Genomic DNA, 17,306 nt, shown 5'->3' with positions numbered 1-17,306 from the left:
TTCTTCAAGGTGGAGATACATTTAACTTTATTTTTACTTTCTAGACTTCTAACTGTCTGCATTTGTTTTCCAGAAAGGCATAATAAATATGAGGATTATTGTTCAAAAAGAAAATGTGTATTGGAAAATGCAAATAGTAACAAATCTTAACTTTGCTTCAGTGAGTGTTCCGTAATGTTAACAAAGAAGATGCAGAATAGTTATTTTTAAAAATAGTTCTACTAACTTTTGTTTACTCTTAAATAAAATGCATATTTTTTTACTTCTATTATTTTAAGACTTTACAAGGAGAGATTAAGCCAAGTGGATGCAAAACTACAAGAGGTCATAGCCGGAAAAGCACCTGAATATTTAGAACCACTGGCAGCTTTACAAGAAAATATGCAGATCCGAACCAAGGTGGCAGGTAGGCTTTTAAAAAGAATATTGCTGTTTCAACAGTATAAACTTGCTATGCATTTTGAATCTTCTTTTTTTCTTTAGGACTGTTGAAGGACCATGATTTAAAGTTAGGCAAACGTGTACACTTAAAACTAGGTTGCTTACCTCTTTGTACAAGTTGCCTGATAACATCACACTAAAATCACGGCTTTTTTATGTTTCTTTTAATGACTGTCTGTGTAATAAGCACAAAATTACTGAACGAAAAACAGTAATAATTTTTAGTAATCGGAAGATTTGGGATCAAATCTGCACACTGATTACTCTTGAAATGAAGAGATATGTAGGTGCTGCCTCGTGAAGTGTTTGTCAGATTGTCTTAGATGATCATGTTTTTCCTGCTCTTCTAGTCTGTGTCTCTTCTGCTGCTCCTCTCCCATCCTCCTGCTCCATCTGGGGAAGGAGCAAAACTCTTGTCCTTAGCAGCTTTTATCTAAGCTGCATTTAAATTATTAAAAGTAATGTTTAGATAGGCTTCTATGCTTATAGATGAAACAGGGGAGAACTTTTTTTATCTTGTTCCAGGATATGAGCCAGAAGTCATACGGAGGGGTGGTATTACAGGAGGACAAAGTTCTGTACTTCCCTACCGTACATTCTTTTCATGTTATAGCTTGATTTCTTTAGGAGTAATTCAGCTGTCTAAGGGTTGCCTAACATAGGCTGTCAGGGAGCCAAATGGCAGACAGTTGTGATCTCTCTGGCCGGAGAAGCTGTGCCAGTCTTTTTTAAGAAATTCAGTGGGTGCAAAGTGCAGGCAAGCTGCGAAATGGCAAGCCTGCTTATGCTTTTCATAATACTAGTGCTACTCACTGCGTCTTCATTGGTACTTTTGACTTTGGACTACGAAAAGATTTTGAAATCTTTTAGCCTTTCTCTCCTTCTTGGTCTTTCTCCATAATGCTTTTCCTCATCTGGTGACCCAGAATTTCTGGGTTTTAGGATCTTAAGCCAAGTTTGCTTGGCTAGTCTTAAGTAGCAACTTGGGCTTCACAGAAAGTTTGCAGGTGAACTTGCAGAAGGTTTGATATAAAAGCAAACTTAGTCCAGGCTTTTGATTCTCAGTTTTAAATGTGACTTTCTGTCAGCACTTTCATGTGTGTGGGTATGGATAGGCAGAATATCCTAGTCTCACAATTTGTCTTGAGCACCACTGAAGAGTGACTTTGCAGTGTCAAAAGGGCCCAGAGTGAAAACTGTTTCCTTGAGGTTGAAACTAGAAAATAGGATTGGGTGGGTTGGTTGGTCGGTTTGTTTGTTTTTCTCTTTTGTTCTCAACTGAATGAAGTTGATAAAATTATTCCAGAGAAAGCAAGAAAATGCAGAACAGGCTTATTTGGTCTTGCTGCTCGAGAGCCTTGATGGAAGTGGTAGTAGCAAGACTTGAGCTCTGGCAGTTAACCCCTGAGGGTTACTTCTACCTGAGGGAGGGGAGGAAGAGGTTAGGGGAGGAAGAGGTTGGGAGGGGGAAAAAAAGGCTGAACTGTGGGTATAAATGCATCTGTGGTAGAAAAGAAACCTGTGTTCCTCTGCTCTCTGAGCACTCTTCATTCAGGATGTGGATTTTGATTACAGCAGGTCAGGAATACAATTGTTTCTTCTAGAAGTACTTATACCTGCGCTGCTTGTTTTCAGGCAGGTAAGCAGTGAGTATAAATTGATAGACCTAGATATGTCAGTCAGCCATAAATATTTAAAAATTATAATAATAATTTTTTTTAAAAAGCCATTCTTTTACTGATGTAAAAGAATATTTTTGAATTTTAGATTAAAAGTGACTTCACAGCAGAAAGATGATTGACCTAATACTTTGCAGTTTGTTTTTCAGAGGAATTGCCAGTAATAGCGTTGTTCCTCTTGTACTGTATTAATTTTTGGTTAACTGAATTCTAAGGGAAGTTGGTTTGGGGAGTTCTTCAGTTGCCAGACAGCACCAGCGTGTGTGCAAACTTAACGCCTCAAGACAGTAATCTGTAACAATTTAAGTATTTTGTGTTGAATGCATTGAATGTGTTAAATCAAGGTCCATCTATACTTGCCAGATACTACATTTCAGATACCTTTCAGATTTTTTCAGCTGCCTGTTTAGTAGACACAGTTTCAGAAATGTCTAAGAAATGCTCCTCATATTCAGAAGCAGTATCCTTTGTTTCACAAGGTGATTATTTCAAAGGGTGGAGCAGAGTCTTGTAAGACTTATTCCCAGCATTAATTTGTAAAAGCTTGTTCTTTGCCATTTAGTATTTTATGGATTTGAAAACCAAGGATATCCAGGATAATTTAATCAGAAATATGAAATAGATGTATTTTGTGAAGTTAGCCCGACGACTGATGTAATTTGTTGACTAATAAGGGAGAAAGTTAAAATATAATTTACTTTTCCTCAGATCTTCAGAATTAGGGGATTACTTGTTCTTATTTTTACTCTATAAAGCAGCCAGACACATAAGTGCCTTATATTATATATCTGTAATTTCCAGTATGTACATGTTTTGGGACTGGCAGGCACTCTTAAAAGAATTCTGAAATTGGATATCAGCTAAAGAAAATAATATTGCTGTAATGTCTCTGATTACAGGTATCTATAGAGAGCTTTGTCTGGAATCTGTGAAGAACAAGTATGAATGTGAAATTCAAGCCTCTCGACAGCACTGTGAGGTTGTGCCAACTATTTTACGTCCATAGCTAATCTCCTTTAACCGTAGTGTGTGTCATGCTTTCCAGGTTCAGCACGTGCTTTTCTTATTGCTGTTGTTTGCTGTCAGAATGCAATTGCCTTGTGATATTTAAGCCCATGTAAGAGGTGATTCAAAGCATATAAAATATTAGTTTGGCTTTGCATATAAGTGTAGTTAGGGTTTCTTATTTTTCATTAACAGGTTCTTATTAATAGATTCACACATGATTAATTTTTTTTTAACCTTTTGTTATAAAAAGATTACCAAGAACAGTAGCTAAAAATACCTGGTGTAATTTTAGCAAAAAGCACCTTATATTTTAATAACAATAAAATACAATAATAAAATATAATAAAACAACAACAATAATGAAACAACTACTACTGGTGCCTTTTTAAGATGCCTTTAATAGCTAGTGATACAGTTGTCATTTCAAAAGCAGCTACAGGAAAAATATTTCTCTCCTTGAACATGAGCATTCCTGTTTAAATATCTAAATACTGCCTACTGTAGTACAAATTTTCAAGTACATGTATGTTCAATGCTTTAACACAGCTGCTTAGATCCTGAAGTTTGCATCGTAGTATCCCTCGGCCACCTGTTACAGCTGCTTAAAGGTGTATTCTTCTAAGCGGTTCACCATATTCCTGAAGTCCATGACTCCTGCTATACTGATAAAGCAAGATATGCAAACGTATTTTAAAAAAAAATTATTCCATTTTCTTGATGGCTTCAGGAAGAACAAGGTGAAATGAAGGACTACTCATTACTGAGTGTCTTTGTTCCCGTGAATATTCCGAAGATTGGATGGAATCCTCTAAGGCTTGCAGAATTTCTCAGCTGCAGTTAAATGATTTGCTTTGGCTATATATTGTTCTTCTTTAAGGTTGTCCTTGTACTTTGTTTTGCTGTTATGTTTTTACTATGAAACCTTCAGAATTCTGATAGTCATCATTTGATAAGGGTCTCTTGAGAGAAAGGTCACTTTAAGGTCAGCTGTCCTGCTTGTAGAATCACTGTTCCACTGGAATATAACCCTTCAGCAAGAATGGCTCTTATGCCTTTCACACCTTGCAAGTGCTTGAAACAAAACAGATATCTGAACGCAAGCACAATTTCATTTTAAAATGGAATTTTAAAATGGTTTCTGAACCTGAAATGCAAAAGAGCATTGCCTGTAAATTCTGTGTTTTCAGTTCCAGTGAGCAATTTTTTTATCATTAGGGGCTGAAAAATATATGAAAGGAAGTCTTTGGAATTTAAATACTTTATAGCTTGAAGAGAATAGTAAACATGGGAGCCATTTAGGAGAAAAGGGTTTTTTTGTTTTCCTCTTACTCAGTTGCATTGCTTCACTCCAGCACACTAGCCTGGATGCTGGTAAAGTTTCTGTTGGCACATTGTGCTGTGGGCAGGAGCAGCTGAGGTGCAGACATCTGCTGAGCTGGCTCTAGGGACTGCAGCTTCTGGCAGAGACGTGGTAGCGAACAGCTAGGTGCGGTGACTTGTGCTGCTTAAGCTGGTTTTTCAGTGAGTGCCTCCGAGGTCTCTTGTTTTCTGGAGTTGTTAATGACGTTGCTCAGTGAAAAAGAACCTTAAAATGTAGCAATCAGCTCTATTTCCTGCTTGCGTTTTAGGAAACGTGTGAGCTTATGAAAGAAGCGTGAATTTATTTCCTTGAGGCTTGGAACTCAGCTTAATTCCAGTTTACTAGTTTAGGGACTTTAGTGGTTTTTCATGCTGCCTTTAAATGGGTGACTGACCTACACAGATGCTGTGTAATTTTAGTATCAGTCCTATGTCGTGAACTATAATTGAGAGCAGTTTACTACAAAGTTAATTTTTCTCCTCCTGGAACACTTAGAGATGGAAAAGAGTGTAGACTGCATGGAAGTCTATAGAAAGTTTACATTGGACTGTGATTTTGTTTGTCTTTTGTATTAAAATGTGCTAGTAATACATCTAACATTGAAGGTGTTATGTTAATCTACCCGAGTAAGAAATTGCCTTTTGAAAGGATGAACTAACCAACTTTCCTAAAGCAGTGCTTTAAAAGTGCTTTTCACAGCTTTAAGGTAGAAAATTTTGCTTGCGCAGCTGTCTAGATTACATGCTCTAATACACTCCTTCTGTGGGAAGGTATTTTTCAGATATATGAGAACAGACAGTTATAAATACTGTGGTAATAGATGACAATTCTTTTTAAATGACTGAAGGTTTATTAAAATTGGAGGCAGTTTAATAAAAAGCTTTCAGTGAAAACCTTATCTTATTTCTAATGAAAGATGGCATAGAGGTCACTACAGTTCCTCACTGTGAATGAATCTTTGCTATCCGAGAGGAAAATCCTGTATTTGTGACAAAATGCAAAGAGTTATTCTGGAGATGTAGCTGCATGCTTTTATATACTTGTTATTCTTGGTACTGATATTTGATAACTATATTTACACTTACGCCGAGTGAGCGAGCTGTCTTTAAGGAGCGAGGATCTCATGCTAAGTAAGTGGGTAGAGGGAATTGTCATATGCATTACAGCTTCTGAAAAATTTTAACCTAAAGCTACTCTTAGTTTCTTTCTGCTGAGGCTTTGAATTATTGTCATATATTTAGGTGATGGAACTTAGTCGTGTAAAAATGTGTATTTTACTACTTTTTTAGAGTGAAAAACTTCTGTTGTATGATACTGTACAAAGTGAACTAGAAGAGAAGATTAGAAGACTTGAAGAAGACAGGCATAGCATTGATATTACCTCAGGTGGATGAAAATTCAAAGCTTTTTTTTTGGTTATTTGGTTTGGTTTTGGGTTTTTTGTGTTTTTTTGTTTGTTTGTTTGTTTGTTGCTTTGGTGTTTCTTTGGAGGGGGGCAGGGATTAAATCTTCTGTTAGCTACTGATTAGTTGATTGTACACTTGGTATGTCTGGTGAGTTCCAAGTTATCCAGTAGAATGTTGCTCAGCTGTAGACTTTGGGCGGGGGGTTGAATTTAAGCTTAAAACAAACTTTGGTCTAGTAATTGTCAGCATCTCCTGTGTGTTTTGAGAGTATTAATCTGTGACTACATAATCAGGTAACATGTTCATTCTATTCAGAAACAGCATCTCACCAGAAAATGTATTATTTTTTCATCTTCAGATAATGTTTTCTGCTGTAAAAATTACTAAGCATGTAAATGATTTATAACTTGTTCTTATTATGTCTTTTCAGAATTATGGAATGACGAGCTACAGTCAAGGAAGAAAAGGAAGGATCCATTTAGTCCAGATAAGAAGAAACCCGTTGTTGTGTCAGATATCCTTTTATTGAAATAATTGTTCTTTCTAGTAGTGTTTACTGGTTTATAGCTAATCTTATTACATCTGTCATTAATAACAAGTTGAAGTGATAATACGTTCTCAAAATTTTTTTTTTGCATGGCAGATGTTATTCCAATTCAGATTAGAGAAACCATGTTGACACACCTCATTATGAAAATTGAAATTAAGATTCTTTTATCTAACTACTAGTTTCATACAGCCAATATTTCTAAAAGTTGATTTTTCTAAGTATTCAAAAAACAGAGCTACAAGGCAAAAGCAGAAGAAAGTTAGGCACTGTGTTTGTAAAGTATAACCTGACTTGTGTCACTTCTCTGTCTAGCTTTGCTTCTCATACTGAAACATCTTTATCTCAATTTATTACTTCTTAAAAATTCCATAGACTTTAGAACCCTCTTTGTGTTAAAAGCTTAAAATTCTAAGAATTGAGACGGTTGAGGGGAGTGTTTGAGTGTTTGGGATGCTGGTAGAGTGAGTACAGTATTTAAGAATTCTGCACTGATGACTACTTGATGGCTGTTGACAAGCGTGTAGTGCAGATGAGACTTTTTACGGTGTAACACTGAAGAGATGATACCATCCTTCTCCAGAGAAAGAAGGAGATGCCTTTACAAACTGAGTGATCTCTCTACTCCTACTCCCAACCTAACATTTCTATAGGATAGAGATGTGCTTAGAATTTGCCTGAATCATGGAGACTACCTAAAAAAGACCAACTTCAAAGTATTCATGTTATATGGTATAAAGGCCATTTCTTATTGCTAAGTTGCTGCAAAAAAAAAAAATCCTGCCTTCACAAGGTTTTGTAACATTAGGAGAAGGTGGGAAGTAAGAAGTATCTGAAAAACCTGTCATCATTGGGACAACTGCCTTCAGGATGGTAGATTTACTGCAACATATCCCAGGTGCATGATCTGTCCTAATAATGACTGTTCTCCTAACAGAATGTGTCATAAATTCAGTGTAGTAGAGATGTTTTCTAGCTGGTGCTTAGAAGCCAAGTGGTTGTAATCAATGCAGGTAGAAGTGGCTTCATTAGTTTCTTAACTCCTTTTAGCAGTATCGGTGCCAGATTGTGTGAAAGGGTATTTTCTTTAGCTCTGTCATCCTTGTCTCCAGGATGTTTTTAAAATAGCATCATATTCTGTGAATTATGAGCTACCTTGCTGTTTTAGGGTACATTCTAAACAGCAAATACTAACATAGCATTAGGTCTAAAACCCCAGCGATTTCGGGCACTTCATGAGGTTGAAAATTCTTTCAGTGGTGAAGCGAATGTATTTGTTCTTTTGGCTTATGATTTTAAATAGTTATGAACTTGTCAGTTTGTACAGATCTGAGTAAAGAAAATACTGAAAAATTTTACACGGCTTTTGATTTGTTGCTCTTTCCTATTTAGAGGAAAACAAATTTGAAAATGGCTAAGGATTCTTTAAAATTTTAAATGGAATGCGAATTAAAGCTCTCATCCCATTTTGGGGAGATTTAGGTTTTAAACATTCATGGCACCTTTATCGAAACTTTTTTTTCAGAGATGAAATAGGCAGAAAAAAAGCAAAAATTGAAGATTGTTTTAGTGGAATAGCTTGCTACATTTTTTGTCTTGAAGGTCACATATTGTCCTAGTACACAATTGTTACTTTACAGTTGATAGTTCAAGGAAGCAGCTTTGCCTATTTCTTGTTTTTTTGATATGTGAATATTCAGAAGTGTGGTGCTATCTGCACTTTTCTCTCAAATATGATGCAGAATACTGTAAGAATAATGATTTTTATTAGTACTGATACTAGTGTAGGTGCTGATTTGCTGAGGCATAGTGAAATTGGAGTGAAGTTTCATTGTAATTTAGTTGTGCAGTTGGAATTAATTTTGGAACTGTTAGAGATGTAGTGGTTGTATCACAAGTGTTTACCTTATCCCCATGTTAAACTCCAGTAATCTGAATATCTACATACTATTACTTATCTCTTTTAATAGTTTTTGAAGTGTATTGCCAAGTTGCATAATTCAAGGATGCATTTATTTTTGCTGAGCTTTCACTTCACATAGGTATTCTTTGTGTGAAAGATGGGCAGAACAAAGCTATTAATAACTTTCTAGAAAAATTAGAATATTATTGCTGTTTAAAAGAGTTTTCCCTAACTTTTCCACGCCCCTATATAGTTTATATGTTACAAGACCTTGATATCCTTGAAGACTGGACGACAATAAGAAAGGTAAGATGAAAGACAGGATGGATGCCAGCGGCTGTGGGTTTTGCTTGGGTTCTTGTCTAGTCCTTTTGCCTCTTAAAAATACATAAATGTATTTGTTACACAATCGAAACAAAATAGATTTTTATTTCTTCAGTAGTCAGGCAAACATTCCAGTTCAAGCTATGTTATTGCTGCTTTTTCCTGATTCTACCCAAATCATGCAGAGGAATGCGACAAAGTGGTGGAAGAGTTTATCTCTAAAGTGGGTGGTCTGTAATCTTCCATGATAAAGTGAGCCTAGAGCCTGTGTTGAGAGGATGTGCTTTCTCATAGTCTAGCATAATGGGGTAGAAGCTATGAGAGGATAATTTGACAGGATTTTGTTTTAAATTAAGATTTTTAAAATACATATATCATATGGTATGATTTCACATAGTGAATAGTTTACTTTTGAAGATTATCTATGCTTTGACTTCTCGTTATTTTTTTATATAAGATGAAACACTGTGTTTTTCCCATCTTATAAGAGAACCAGAGCTTATAGGAAGAGAAGTGTATTTGACCAGTTGGATTTGTTTTTTCAAATACATCAGCTTTTAAGTGCAGAGTGCCTTTTTCAGAGCTTTGTCATATCGTTAAAATAACCTGCTGTAATGAAACACTGTCCTTGCCTTGCACCTGCAGAGAGGAAATTTCCCAAAGTAGCCTAGTGCTTCTCAGCTTATGGAATAGCAAACTACTGTGAATTCAAAAAGTCGGTGGGAAAAGGCTTTGAGTCTGTTTCTGTCCTGCTTTACATACTTCACTTGTACATGTTTCCTGACCAGGAAGCAAAATGTGATGCCTGTGTGAAACCTTGTCCGACATTCTTCTTCCTATCTTATCAGAGGAACAGACAAAAAATAGCTTTCCCTCAGTTCCTTTCCTGTACTGGAACACAATTTTAAATAATAGCAACAAACCCAGAATGTACTGGGCATTTGTTTTTTCTGTAAATAATAATTAATTTTAAAAAAGGCAAAAAAACCCCACAGCATACTACCAACGCCCAAAAGCTCTCAGAGATGATTGGTTTTTTATTAAATCTACTTTAATGGTCCATGTGTTCTGGAGTTTGAATGCAAGAAAATTTCTGAGCTTACAAGCATAACGTATAATATAGGTTATTCACGTAGCATTTTGGTTTTCAGAATGACTTAATCCCATTTTGTATTTTCTTGATAGAACTACCTAACAGCAATTTTGAGGGTTTAATTTAGAAAACTTCCCGAGATATTTGAAACCAAAACTTACTAAATGATTTTTTTTTCACTGTTAAAATGCTGTTTTATTTAGTTACCGGGTCACCGTTGAACATACTTCTAGATTTGTTCTGGCTGTGTTTTTTGCATGTAAAAACAAGTATCTTGAGCTACACTATGCATAACTCAATTAAAGCTGGCAGTTAAAAAAAAAAAAAAAGACTCTGCTTGCTGACTAACTTAATTTTCTTTTGTGTTTCAAGGCAATGGCTACACTGGGGCCACACCGAGTAAAGCCAGAACGTAAGTAAACACTGTCTGGTTTCACAAGACAGAACTCGCTGTGTGCAGTGATATAAACTGTGTCTGGGCAGATGGTGTTTGTTTTAGCCCTGGGATAGTGATGGAGGATGGGGTGAGGTAGCTGGAAGATGTGGCTTTTGTCTTCCCCCTCTCTCAGGCGCTGATACTTGTAGCTCAAATGCTGATGATTGTGTTGACACTGGAATTCCAGGCAGTTGTCAGCAAAGAAATAGATTTCTGAAAGTGGGTTTCACCAATGAACATTTGCAAGCTATGCCAGTATTTGCACAAGCTGAGGCAGGAAACGGAGGGCATCTGGACCTTAGGGCTGTGCATTCTAAACGATGCTCATGTTCATAGTAACCTTGAAAAAGTAGGGCCATGGACAGTTCTTCATGACCTATCCCAACATGAGCCTCTCCATGAGGTGCAGTTCTTCAGGGGAAACTGCTCCAGCATGAGTCCCCTGCAGCGTCACAAAAGTCCCACCAGCCAACCTGCTCCAGCATGGGCTTCTCTCTCCCCACGGGCTACAGGCTCTGGCAGCAACCTGCTCCAGCCTGGGCTTCCCACGGGGTCACAGCCCCCTTCAGGCATCCACCTGCTCCAGTGTGGGGTCCTCCATGGGCTGCAGGTGGACATCTACATCCCGTCACCTCAGCCTGCTTCACCATGACCCATGGGACACTCTGCTCTGGTGCCTGGAGCACACCTTCCTCTCCCGCCTCCCCTTCTTCACTGACCTCGGTGTCTTCACATATTCTCACTCCTCTGTCTCTTTGCCAGTTGTTGTGTGGTGCAGTTCTTTTTTTCCCTGTTTTCACAGAGTGTTCCTATCCTATCAGTACTGACAGGCTCAGCCTTGGCCAGCGGTGGGTCTGTCTCCAGAGCCAGCTGGCATGGGCTCTGTCAGAATTAAGGGAAACTTCTAGCTGCTTCTTGCAGAAGCCACCCCTACAGCCCCACTGCCTCTCCCCCTGCTACCGAAATCTGGCCAGTTAAATCCAAGACAGTGAGTAAGGAGGGAAAGGGAGAGGAGGCAAGCAGGTGGTGTTTTCCTGTAGAGATGTATTACTACTTGCATCTTGTGGTAATGGGCTAATTAAGAGGTTTCAGGTTCTGCCATTCAAAGTCTACTCTATATTGCCTTGATTTGTGAACATTCATATCACAGATAAGAAGGTTTGGGGGAAGATAGCTTCTATTTGAAAATGGAAACTTGATTTATCTGACTAGAAATAAAAAGATATCTTGCTTCCAATTTTCTTGCATTCTAGCAGGAGAGGCTACTTTTAGATAAAGGGAAAAATTGTATTCTATGTTAATAACTTGATGAAAGCAAATTAAAAATCTGACTTCTGCCAAGTCAATATTAAATGACTTTTATTGATCATTTTAGCACCTGTCAAATTAGAAAAGCATCTACATAGTGCTAGATCTGAAGAAGGAAGACTCTATTATGATGGAGAGTGGTATGGACGTGGACAGACAATATGCATTGATAAGAAGGATGAATGTCCTACAAGGTAAAGATTGCTCAGTTTATGCAGCTCTGTATGTTCATGTTAGGCAACAGATAGAATGATAACATTGAAGAATAAGGTCTATTTGGAAATACTGCCACTTCAGTAACGTTTATTAGTTCATCTTGGAAGACAGGCATTATAAAAGAAAGTTGAGCACTGGACTTCTGAGAGAGGCTGGTAAAGGTTGGACTTCACTGGAAGTAATGAGATGTTTGTCAAGTTAGGCTCTCGCTAACAATTTAAGCTCTTACTAGTTTCTGAATAGCCTTTAAGTAAGGTATTTTTTTAGTATCTTGAGGGTTTCTTGCTTTTGAGAGAATTTGATCTTTTGGCCCAATCGCAAGTACTTAATTATGGGTAACCATTAGAGGTTAGCTTTGTTTTCAGTTGATTGGTGCTCTGAAAGAGAAGAGTAGGAACTTTTTTTTATATTATTTCCTTCTCTTACCAAAGGTTCTACCTGGGAACGGTGTAAATATTACAGTGCAAATTTGATTGAATGTTTACGATACCCAAATGTATTTTCTTGTAGAAATAGTATTTGTAAATTCTAAAAGGTGGGTATATTTAAAACAATATTTAGTAAAAGTTTACATCTTCTCCTTTACTGAGTGGGGCAAATCAGTCTAAGCATGGTGTTGACTACTAAATATGCACAGTATCCAGGAAAAATTCACTTCATATAGCAGTAGTTTACTGCAAAACTATTTCTTTTCTTCTCTCTATATGGTGAAGGGGAACAGATTTTGGTGGTTTTGCTGTTTGTTCAGGGCTGAAACAGACTATTTAGTAAATTATTTCTGAAATTAAAAGAAATCTGAATTAGTTTGGCAGAACATAGCAGTTTTACTGGGCCACAGAAAGATCTTCGTATCCAGTGTCTGACAGAAGCTGATGCTGAACCAGGGCAACTTTCCCAGCATTTCAAGATTTCAGAAACTTTTAAGGCTGGAGCATTTCTTGGAGGGAGTTTTGTCTCACTCAGTGTATGATAGATCTTCATTCTGTTAACTGTTTCAATCTCTGAATTTGAGCCTTTTCTTGTCATTGTTTCTACTTGATTTTTCTTTTTTTCCTAGAGGATATGGGGAGGGCATTGTGTTCATTATTAAGGTTTACCACAAGGAGCACAAAAGTGGAGTTCATGTAAGAATGATTCAGCAAATCAGGCTTTGACTTTGTTTCTTATGACCTTGGTATAATGAGTAACAGTTAAATACTTTTTCTGCTTTAAATCTTGAGCTTCAATCTGTTTAAATTTTTTCCAAACACTTTGTATTCAAAGTAATTTCTGGTTATGTTTTCCAACAGATCTGGTTTTTACCATGGTCAGTCTGTCATGTTTTCTGTGGGTGATGACTGTTCTTTTGAACGATTGAAATATTTGTATATGTTGAGGGCTTTTTCATGGGAGAAGAAAATAGATAGGTGGCTGAAAATTTGATTACCTTCACTGAAGACACATACACTCTGTTAAAACTGTCCTTACAAATGGAGCCACTGTCTTTTTGGCCTAGTGTTTACAACTAATGCGTATTTTCATGTACTCTGTGGGACTACAGCTGTAGTTGGGAGGTTATTTATTAGCTTACAAAGCTTTTAAATTCTGTTTTTTCCTCCTCTGACCCTTCTTCTCTCATTTTCTGTAGTGCCATAATTACGACAATTAACCATGATGAAGTTTGGTTTAAAAGACCGGATGGAAGCAAGTCCAAGCTATATATTTCTCAGCTGCAGAAAGGAAAATATTCGATAAAGCATAACCACAACTGACCGTTGCTAACCAGATACGAAGCAAGTGGTATTGCCATGCTTGATGTGCCATGAGGTGAAAGTATTGTTTAATGGTGTTTTGTATTCCTTTTAACTTTCCAGCAGTATCTGATGTGTATTTGTAGTGCTGTATGTAAACTTCATATGGATGGCCTTCAGAATCCTGAGGACGTTAAATCATGTCGACAAACACTTTGCCTCTAGATTGGGTCCAGTGCCTAAGATATGAAGTATGCTCTTCAGGTGTAGTGCTTCAGAACTTCTCATATTGGTGAAATAATAAAAAAATATTTTTTTTTTCGTTGGTGACCAGTTGGTCTGATAAAAATGTTAACCATAATTATCATCAACTCACGTCATTTTCGGTGAACATGTCACGCTTCTCTTGTGGATGTAAATTTAGCCTGTTCAGCTGTTGCTTTCGAATAGATTGTAACATTCATAAGCATTCTTTTATCCCAAGTGGACCGGTTTATTAAAATTACTGTCCTTGACAGCTCTGCTAGTACTGACTGTGTTATATTTTGTAAGGTTTACTATATCGCTTGTAATGAGACAGAACAAATGTTTTGAGCTACAGTTTTTGAGGAGCATTTTTCTAGTTATGACCCTATTCTATAGTAAACAAATTGTTGGTGATTTTTTTCTATTCTTCCTCAGATTGCCAGCAAAATGTATGCATAAAGTAGACAGTGTCGCTCCAGCCTGTGTTATGTGTAGTTCACAAGGAACGACTGCGGGGATGGTTCTGTAAATACTGTTGCATGCGCTGCTTGTTTGCTCCGCAGTTGTATGAAGTACTATGAATCTTTTTTCAAAAAGGAAAATATTTCCCCAGAAATCATACGTCTGGGAAAATTTACACAGACTTTTTTCACCAAGAGCTATTTTCCAGATCTCTATACGGCTACTTCATTTTACTGTACACCAGAATTATTTCATGTGGCTTAGCTGAATTTTTCTTAAATCTTACTGATTTAAGCCATGGAGGAAAGTCCTAAGTCCCTGATGTTACTGTGATGTGCTTAGAGGATCTAGAACAATAGATGGGATAGCTGAAGAATTATTAATGTGTTGGTTATGTGCACTTTAATCTCCACTTATGATGATTCTTGTTGGAGAAAAAGCATCCATTTGCTTTAAATGATCACAGCAAATAAGTATTTTTATTGTAACATATATATGTTTTATTCCTATATTAATTGTCTCTTCTAGTGCAGGGTGGTAACTACTTTCCAAATGCCAAATCAGTTTCTGCTGAGTGATGATTTTCTACAATTGTATGACATTATTAATCAAATGTACATAAAGGATCAATTGACATGTTGGCTTTTGACAATATGAACTGTATGTATACAGTTGTTTGATAAACTTTTTGTAATAAAATATTCGTATTTTTTAACTTAGTATATAAATAAATGATCTGTGGTAGTAGACATCTATATTGTTTTGCTCTTTGGTTTTCTAGTCTTGGAGTTGCTGATATAACAGGTGCTAAATGGAAATCTATTTAAATTTTCAGAAGGCCTAAATCTTTTTAAAGACTCTTGACTTGGACTTTTATTGTTTGAGGGGAGTTTGTAAGTACAGATTTGTTTTTACATTTTTTTTTTCCTTAATATTTCATGGAAGCACTATTCTGCAAGAACCTTTTAGCTATTAATGTGCTTGAAATCATTTGTACTTGGGGCATGCTGGGTGCCCTAAACTGTTTCAGTGGTTCATCCCTTTCTTGTTTCCTCTCCTGTGTTCTACACCTCTCAAGCTGCAATTGATTATTTCTGAAGTTTCTAATCTGATCTCCTTGGGTACAGAACTTTGCTTTCTATGGCCCTGCAGTTTGGACTGACGCTTGGTGCGTGTGGCTTCTTTATTCAGAATAAACATCGTTCATGCCAACGTGACAAGTAATAAGCCTGGCAGGGTGGGTTAGCAATCAAACAACTGTAGTTAAGTCTAAGAAACTGAGCTTATGGCTTTCCTTTTGACATGCAATCACTTCTGTATCTGCGTTTGGAAAAGTGTGAGGTTGGTCTTTTTCCATAATTGGTTAATTGTCTCATGCCTAGACAGATCATATTTGGTATGTGCTGTATCTCTTTAATATAGGAACACTTAATGATTTCCTCAACCCTTCATAAAATGTAAGAGCTGTCTTAAACAGATTTTAGTCCTTTGAAGTTCAGATGTTGCTAGCCTGTTGTCCATCTGTTTTATCTTTTGCACTTCTACCATAAAGCTTTTCAAGCCTCACTAGCGTTGATTTAACCTACAAATAGGATTAAGAACTGTGAAGTGCCAAAAGGAAAAGGGAAGTGAATGAAGAGTAACAGGCACTGAGTGACAAAAATAACTTTCTGTACGTGTATAGCAAAGGCTTCTGTATCAGTAGTTATGTTTCAGAAGATGCAGTTTGTTTTTTGCCAGTCACACAGAGCAAGATGATCTGTTCATTTTTCCCATGAGGAAGTGTCTGGTACATTTAGTCGAAGTGCAATTGATGTAACCTAACAACACTTAATGCATGAGTATCATGTGGAATTTAGCCTAGGTGTCTTGCAACAAGCAGCTCTGAAAGTCTCCAAATACACTTTGGTGCACTGTGTTTGTTTTACTAATATTAAAATTTTCTACTTACAGACCGTTGAGCATCTTGGTTTACATTTGTGAGCCAAGGTCTGCATAACTGGCTCACTACCCCCATCAAGTGGCAAGTGACAACTAAGTACTCGAATTTTCACTCGTTTTTTAAAACCCGTGGTACCTTCCACCAACAGGTTCTGGGTGGAGTTTTTTATTTGTTTTCCTCCGAAGTAGAAAAACCCCCCTAGGTTTTGGCTTTTACCAAAAGAGAGAAATACTAATACTGCTCCCAGTCTCCTGGTGAAATTCTTCAGTTGTTACTGTAGGAAAAGCTACTTCCCCCCCTCCTTTTTTTTTGGAGGACAAGGGGAAGAGATGGGGAGGAAATATTTGTTCAGTAGACCTCCATTTAAAGAGCTACAATCTTCAGTGCTTTGATCCGTATCAGGTTTGTTGGAGCCTTTCCTTGTTTCTTGTGGTAGCTAAAAGGGACATGCTTGTTTTGGCCTCAAGTTGCGTCAGGGTAAGTTTAGATTGGATATTCGGAGGAAGTTCTTTACTGAACGAGTGGTGAGGCACTGGAACAGGCTGCCCAGGGAGGTGGTGGAGTCACCAACCCTGGAGGTGTTTAAAAAAAAAGTAGATCTAGCACTTGAGGCTGTGGTGTAGTGGTTAGATATGCTGGGATGAAGGTTGGACTAGATGATCTTCAGAGGTCCCTTCCAACCCCGAACATTCTGTGATTCTGTTTTCTGTGTACAATAGCCCTATCCAGACACCCTTTTACAAGTCGCCTTTGTTTTAAGGGCACTTGACTGGTTTTTTGCAAGGCCCTTGTTGGTTTGGGGCATGGCGACCATTGGAATTCAGACCAAGTAGCCAATATTTTATGTTGGATACTGAAGGTACTTCAGAGGTCTGTCAGTCAGGATGCTCTGGGTGGTGTGTACTTCGAGGCAGCACGGTAACTGCCCAGCATCTGGAAATGCTTCAGTATTTCTGCAGGATATGTGCAGGTCAGCTGCACGGTACATCTGCAGTAAATCAGCATGCGATCTGCAGTCTGTGATTTAATCAAAAGCACAGCATGTAGTCAGTAAGCCTGATATTTCCTGGAAGTGCCAGCCTACATGGCATTGTGTATGCTTTTATTTCTCTGCATGGAAAATCTGATCTTGATGGAACAGTTGTGGCTTTGGATATTTAAGACTCATTTCTGGTTTTTTTCCGGAACCGCTGGACTGGAAAGCC

At 37.4% G+C, this 17,306-nt stretch overlaps 1 protein-coding gene across 1 annotated transcript; it reads left to right on the top strand.

Annotated features, from left to right (window-relative positions):
- Positions 1–278: 278 nt before the first annotated feature.
- Positions 279–14,908, top strand: BRMS1L (breast cancer metastasis-suppressor 1-like; the record flags this gene model as incomplete). The annotated part of the gene is made up of 8 exons (XM_009871881.1): positions 279–406; positions 3,020–3,099; positions 5,778–5,874; positions 6,325–6,408; positions 8,586–8,650; positions 10,134–10,173; positions 11,573–11,699; positions 13,349–14,908. Coding segments are annotated over 8 exons (745 nt in total), but the record flags the coding sequence as incomplete, so codon positions are not given.
- Positions 14,909–17,306: the final 2,398 nt, after the last annotated feature.

Source organism: Apaloderma vittatum, unplaced genomic scaffold, assembly GCF_000703405.1.
Source record: "Apaloderma vittatum isolate BGI_N311 unplaced genomic scaffold, ASM70340v1 scaffold29726, whole genome shotgun sequence".
NCBI lineage: Eukaryota > Metazoa > Chordata > Aves > Trogoniformes > Trogonidae > Apaloderma > Apaloderma vittatum.
Note: the sequence above shows the minus strand (reverse complement) of the source record. Positions and strands in the feature narration are given on the sequence as shown.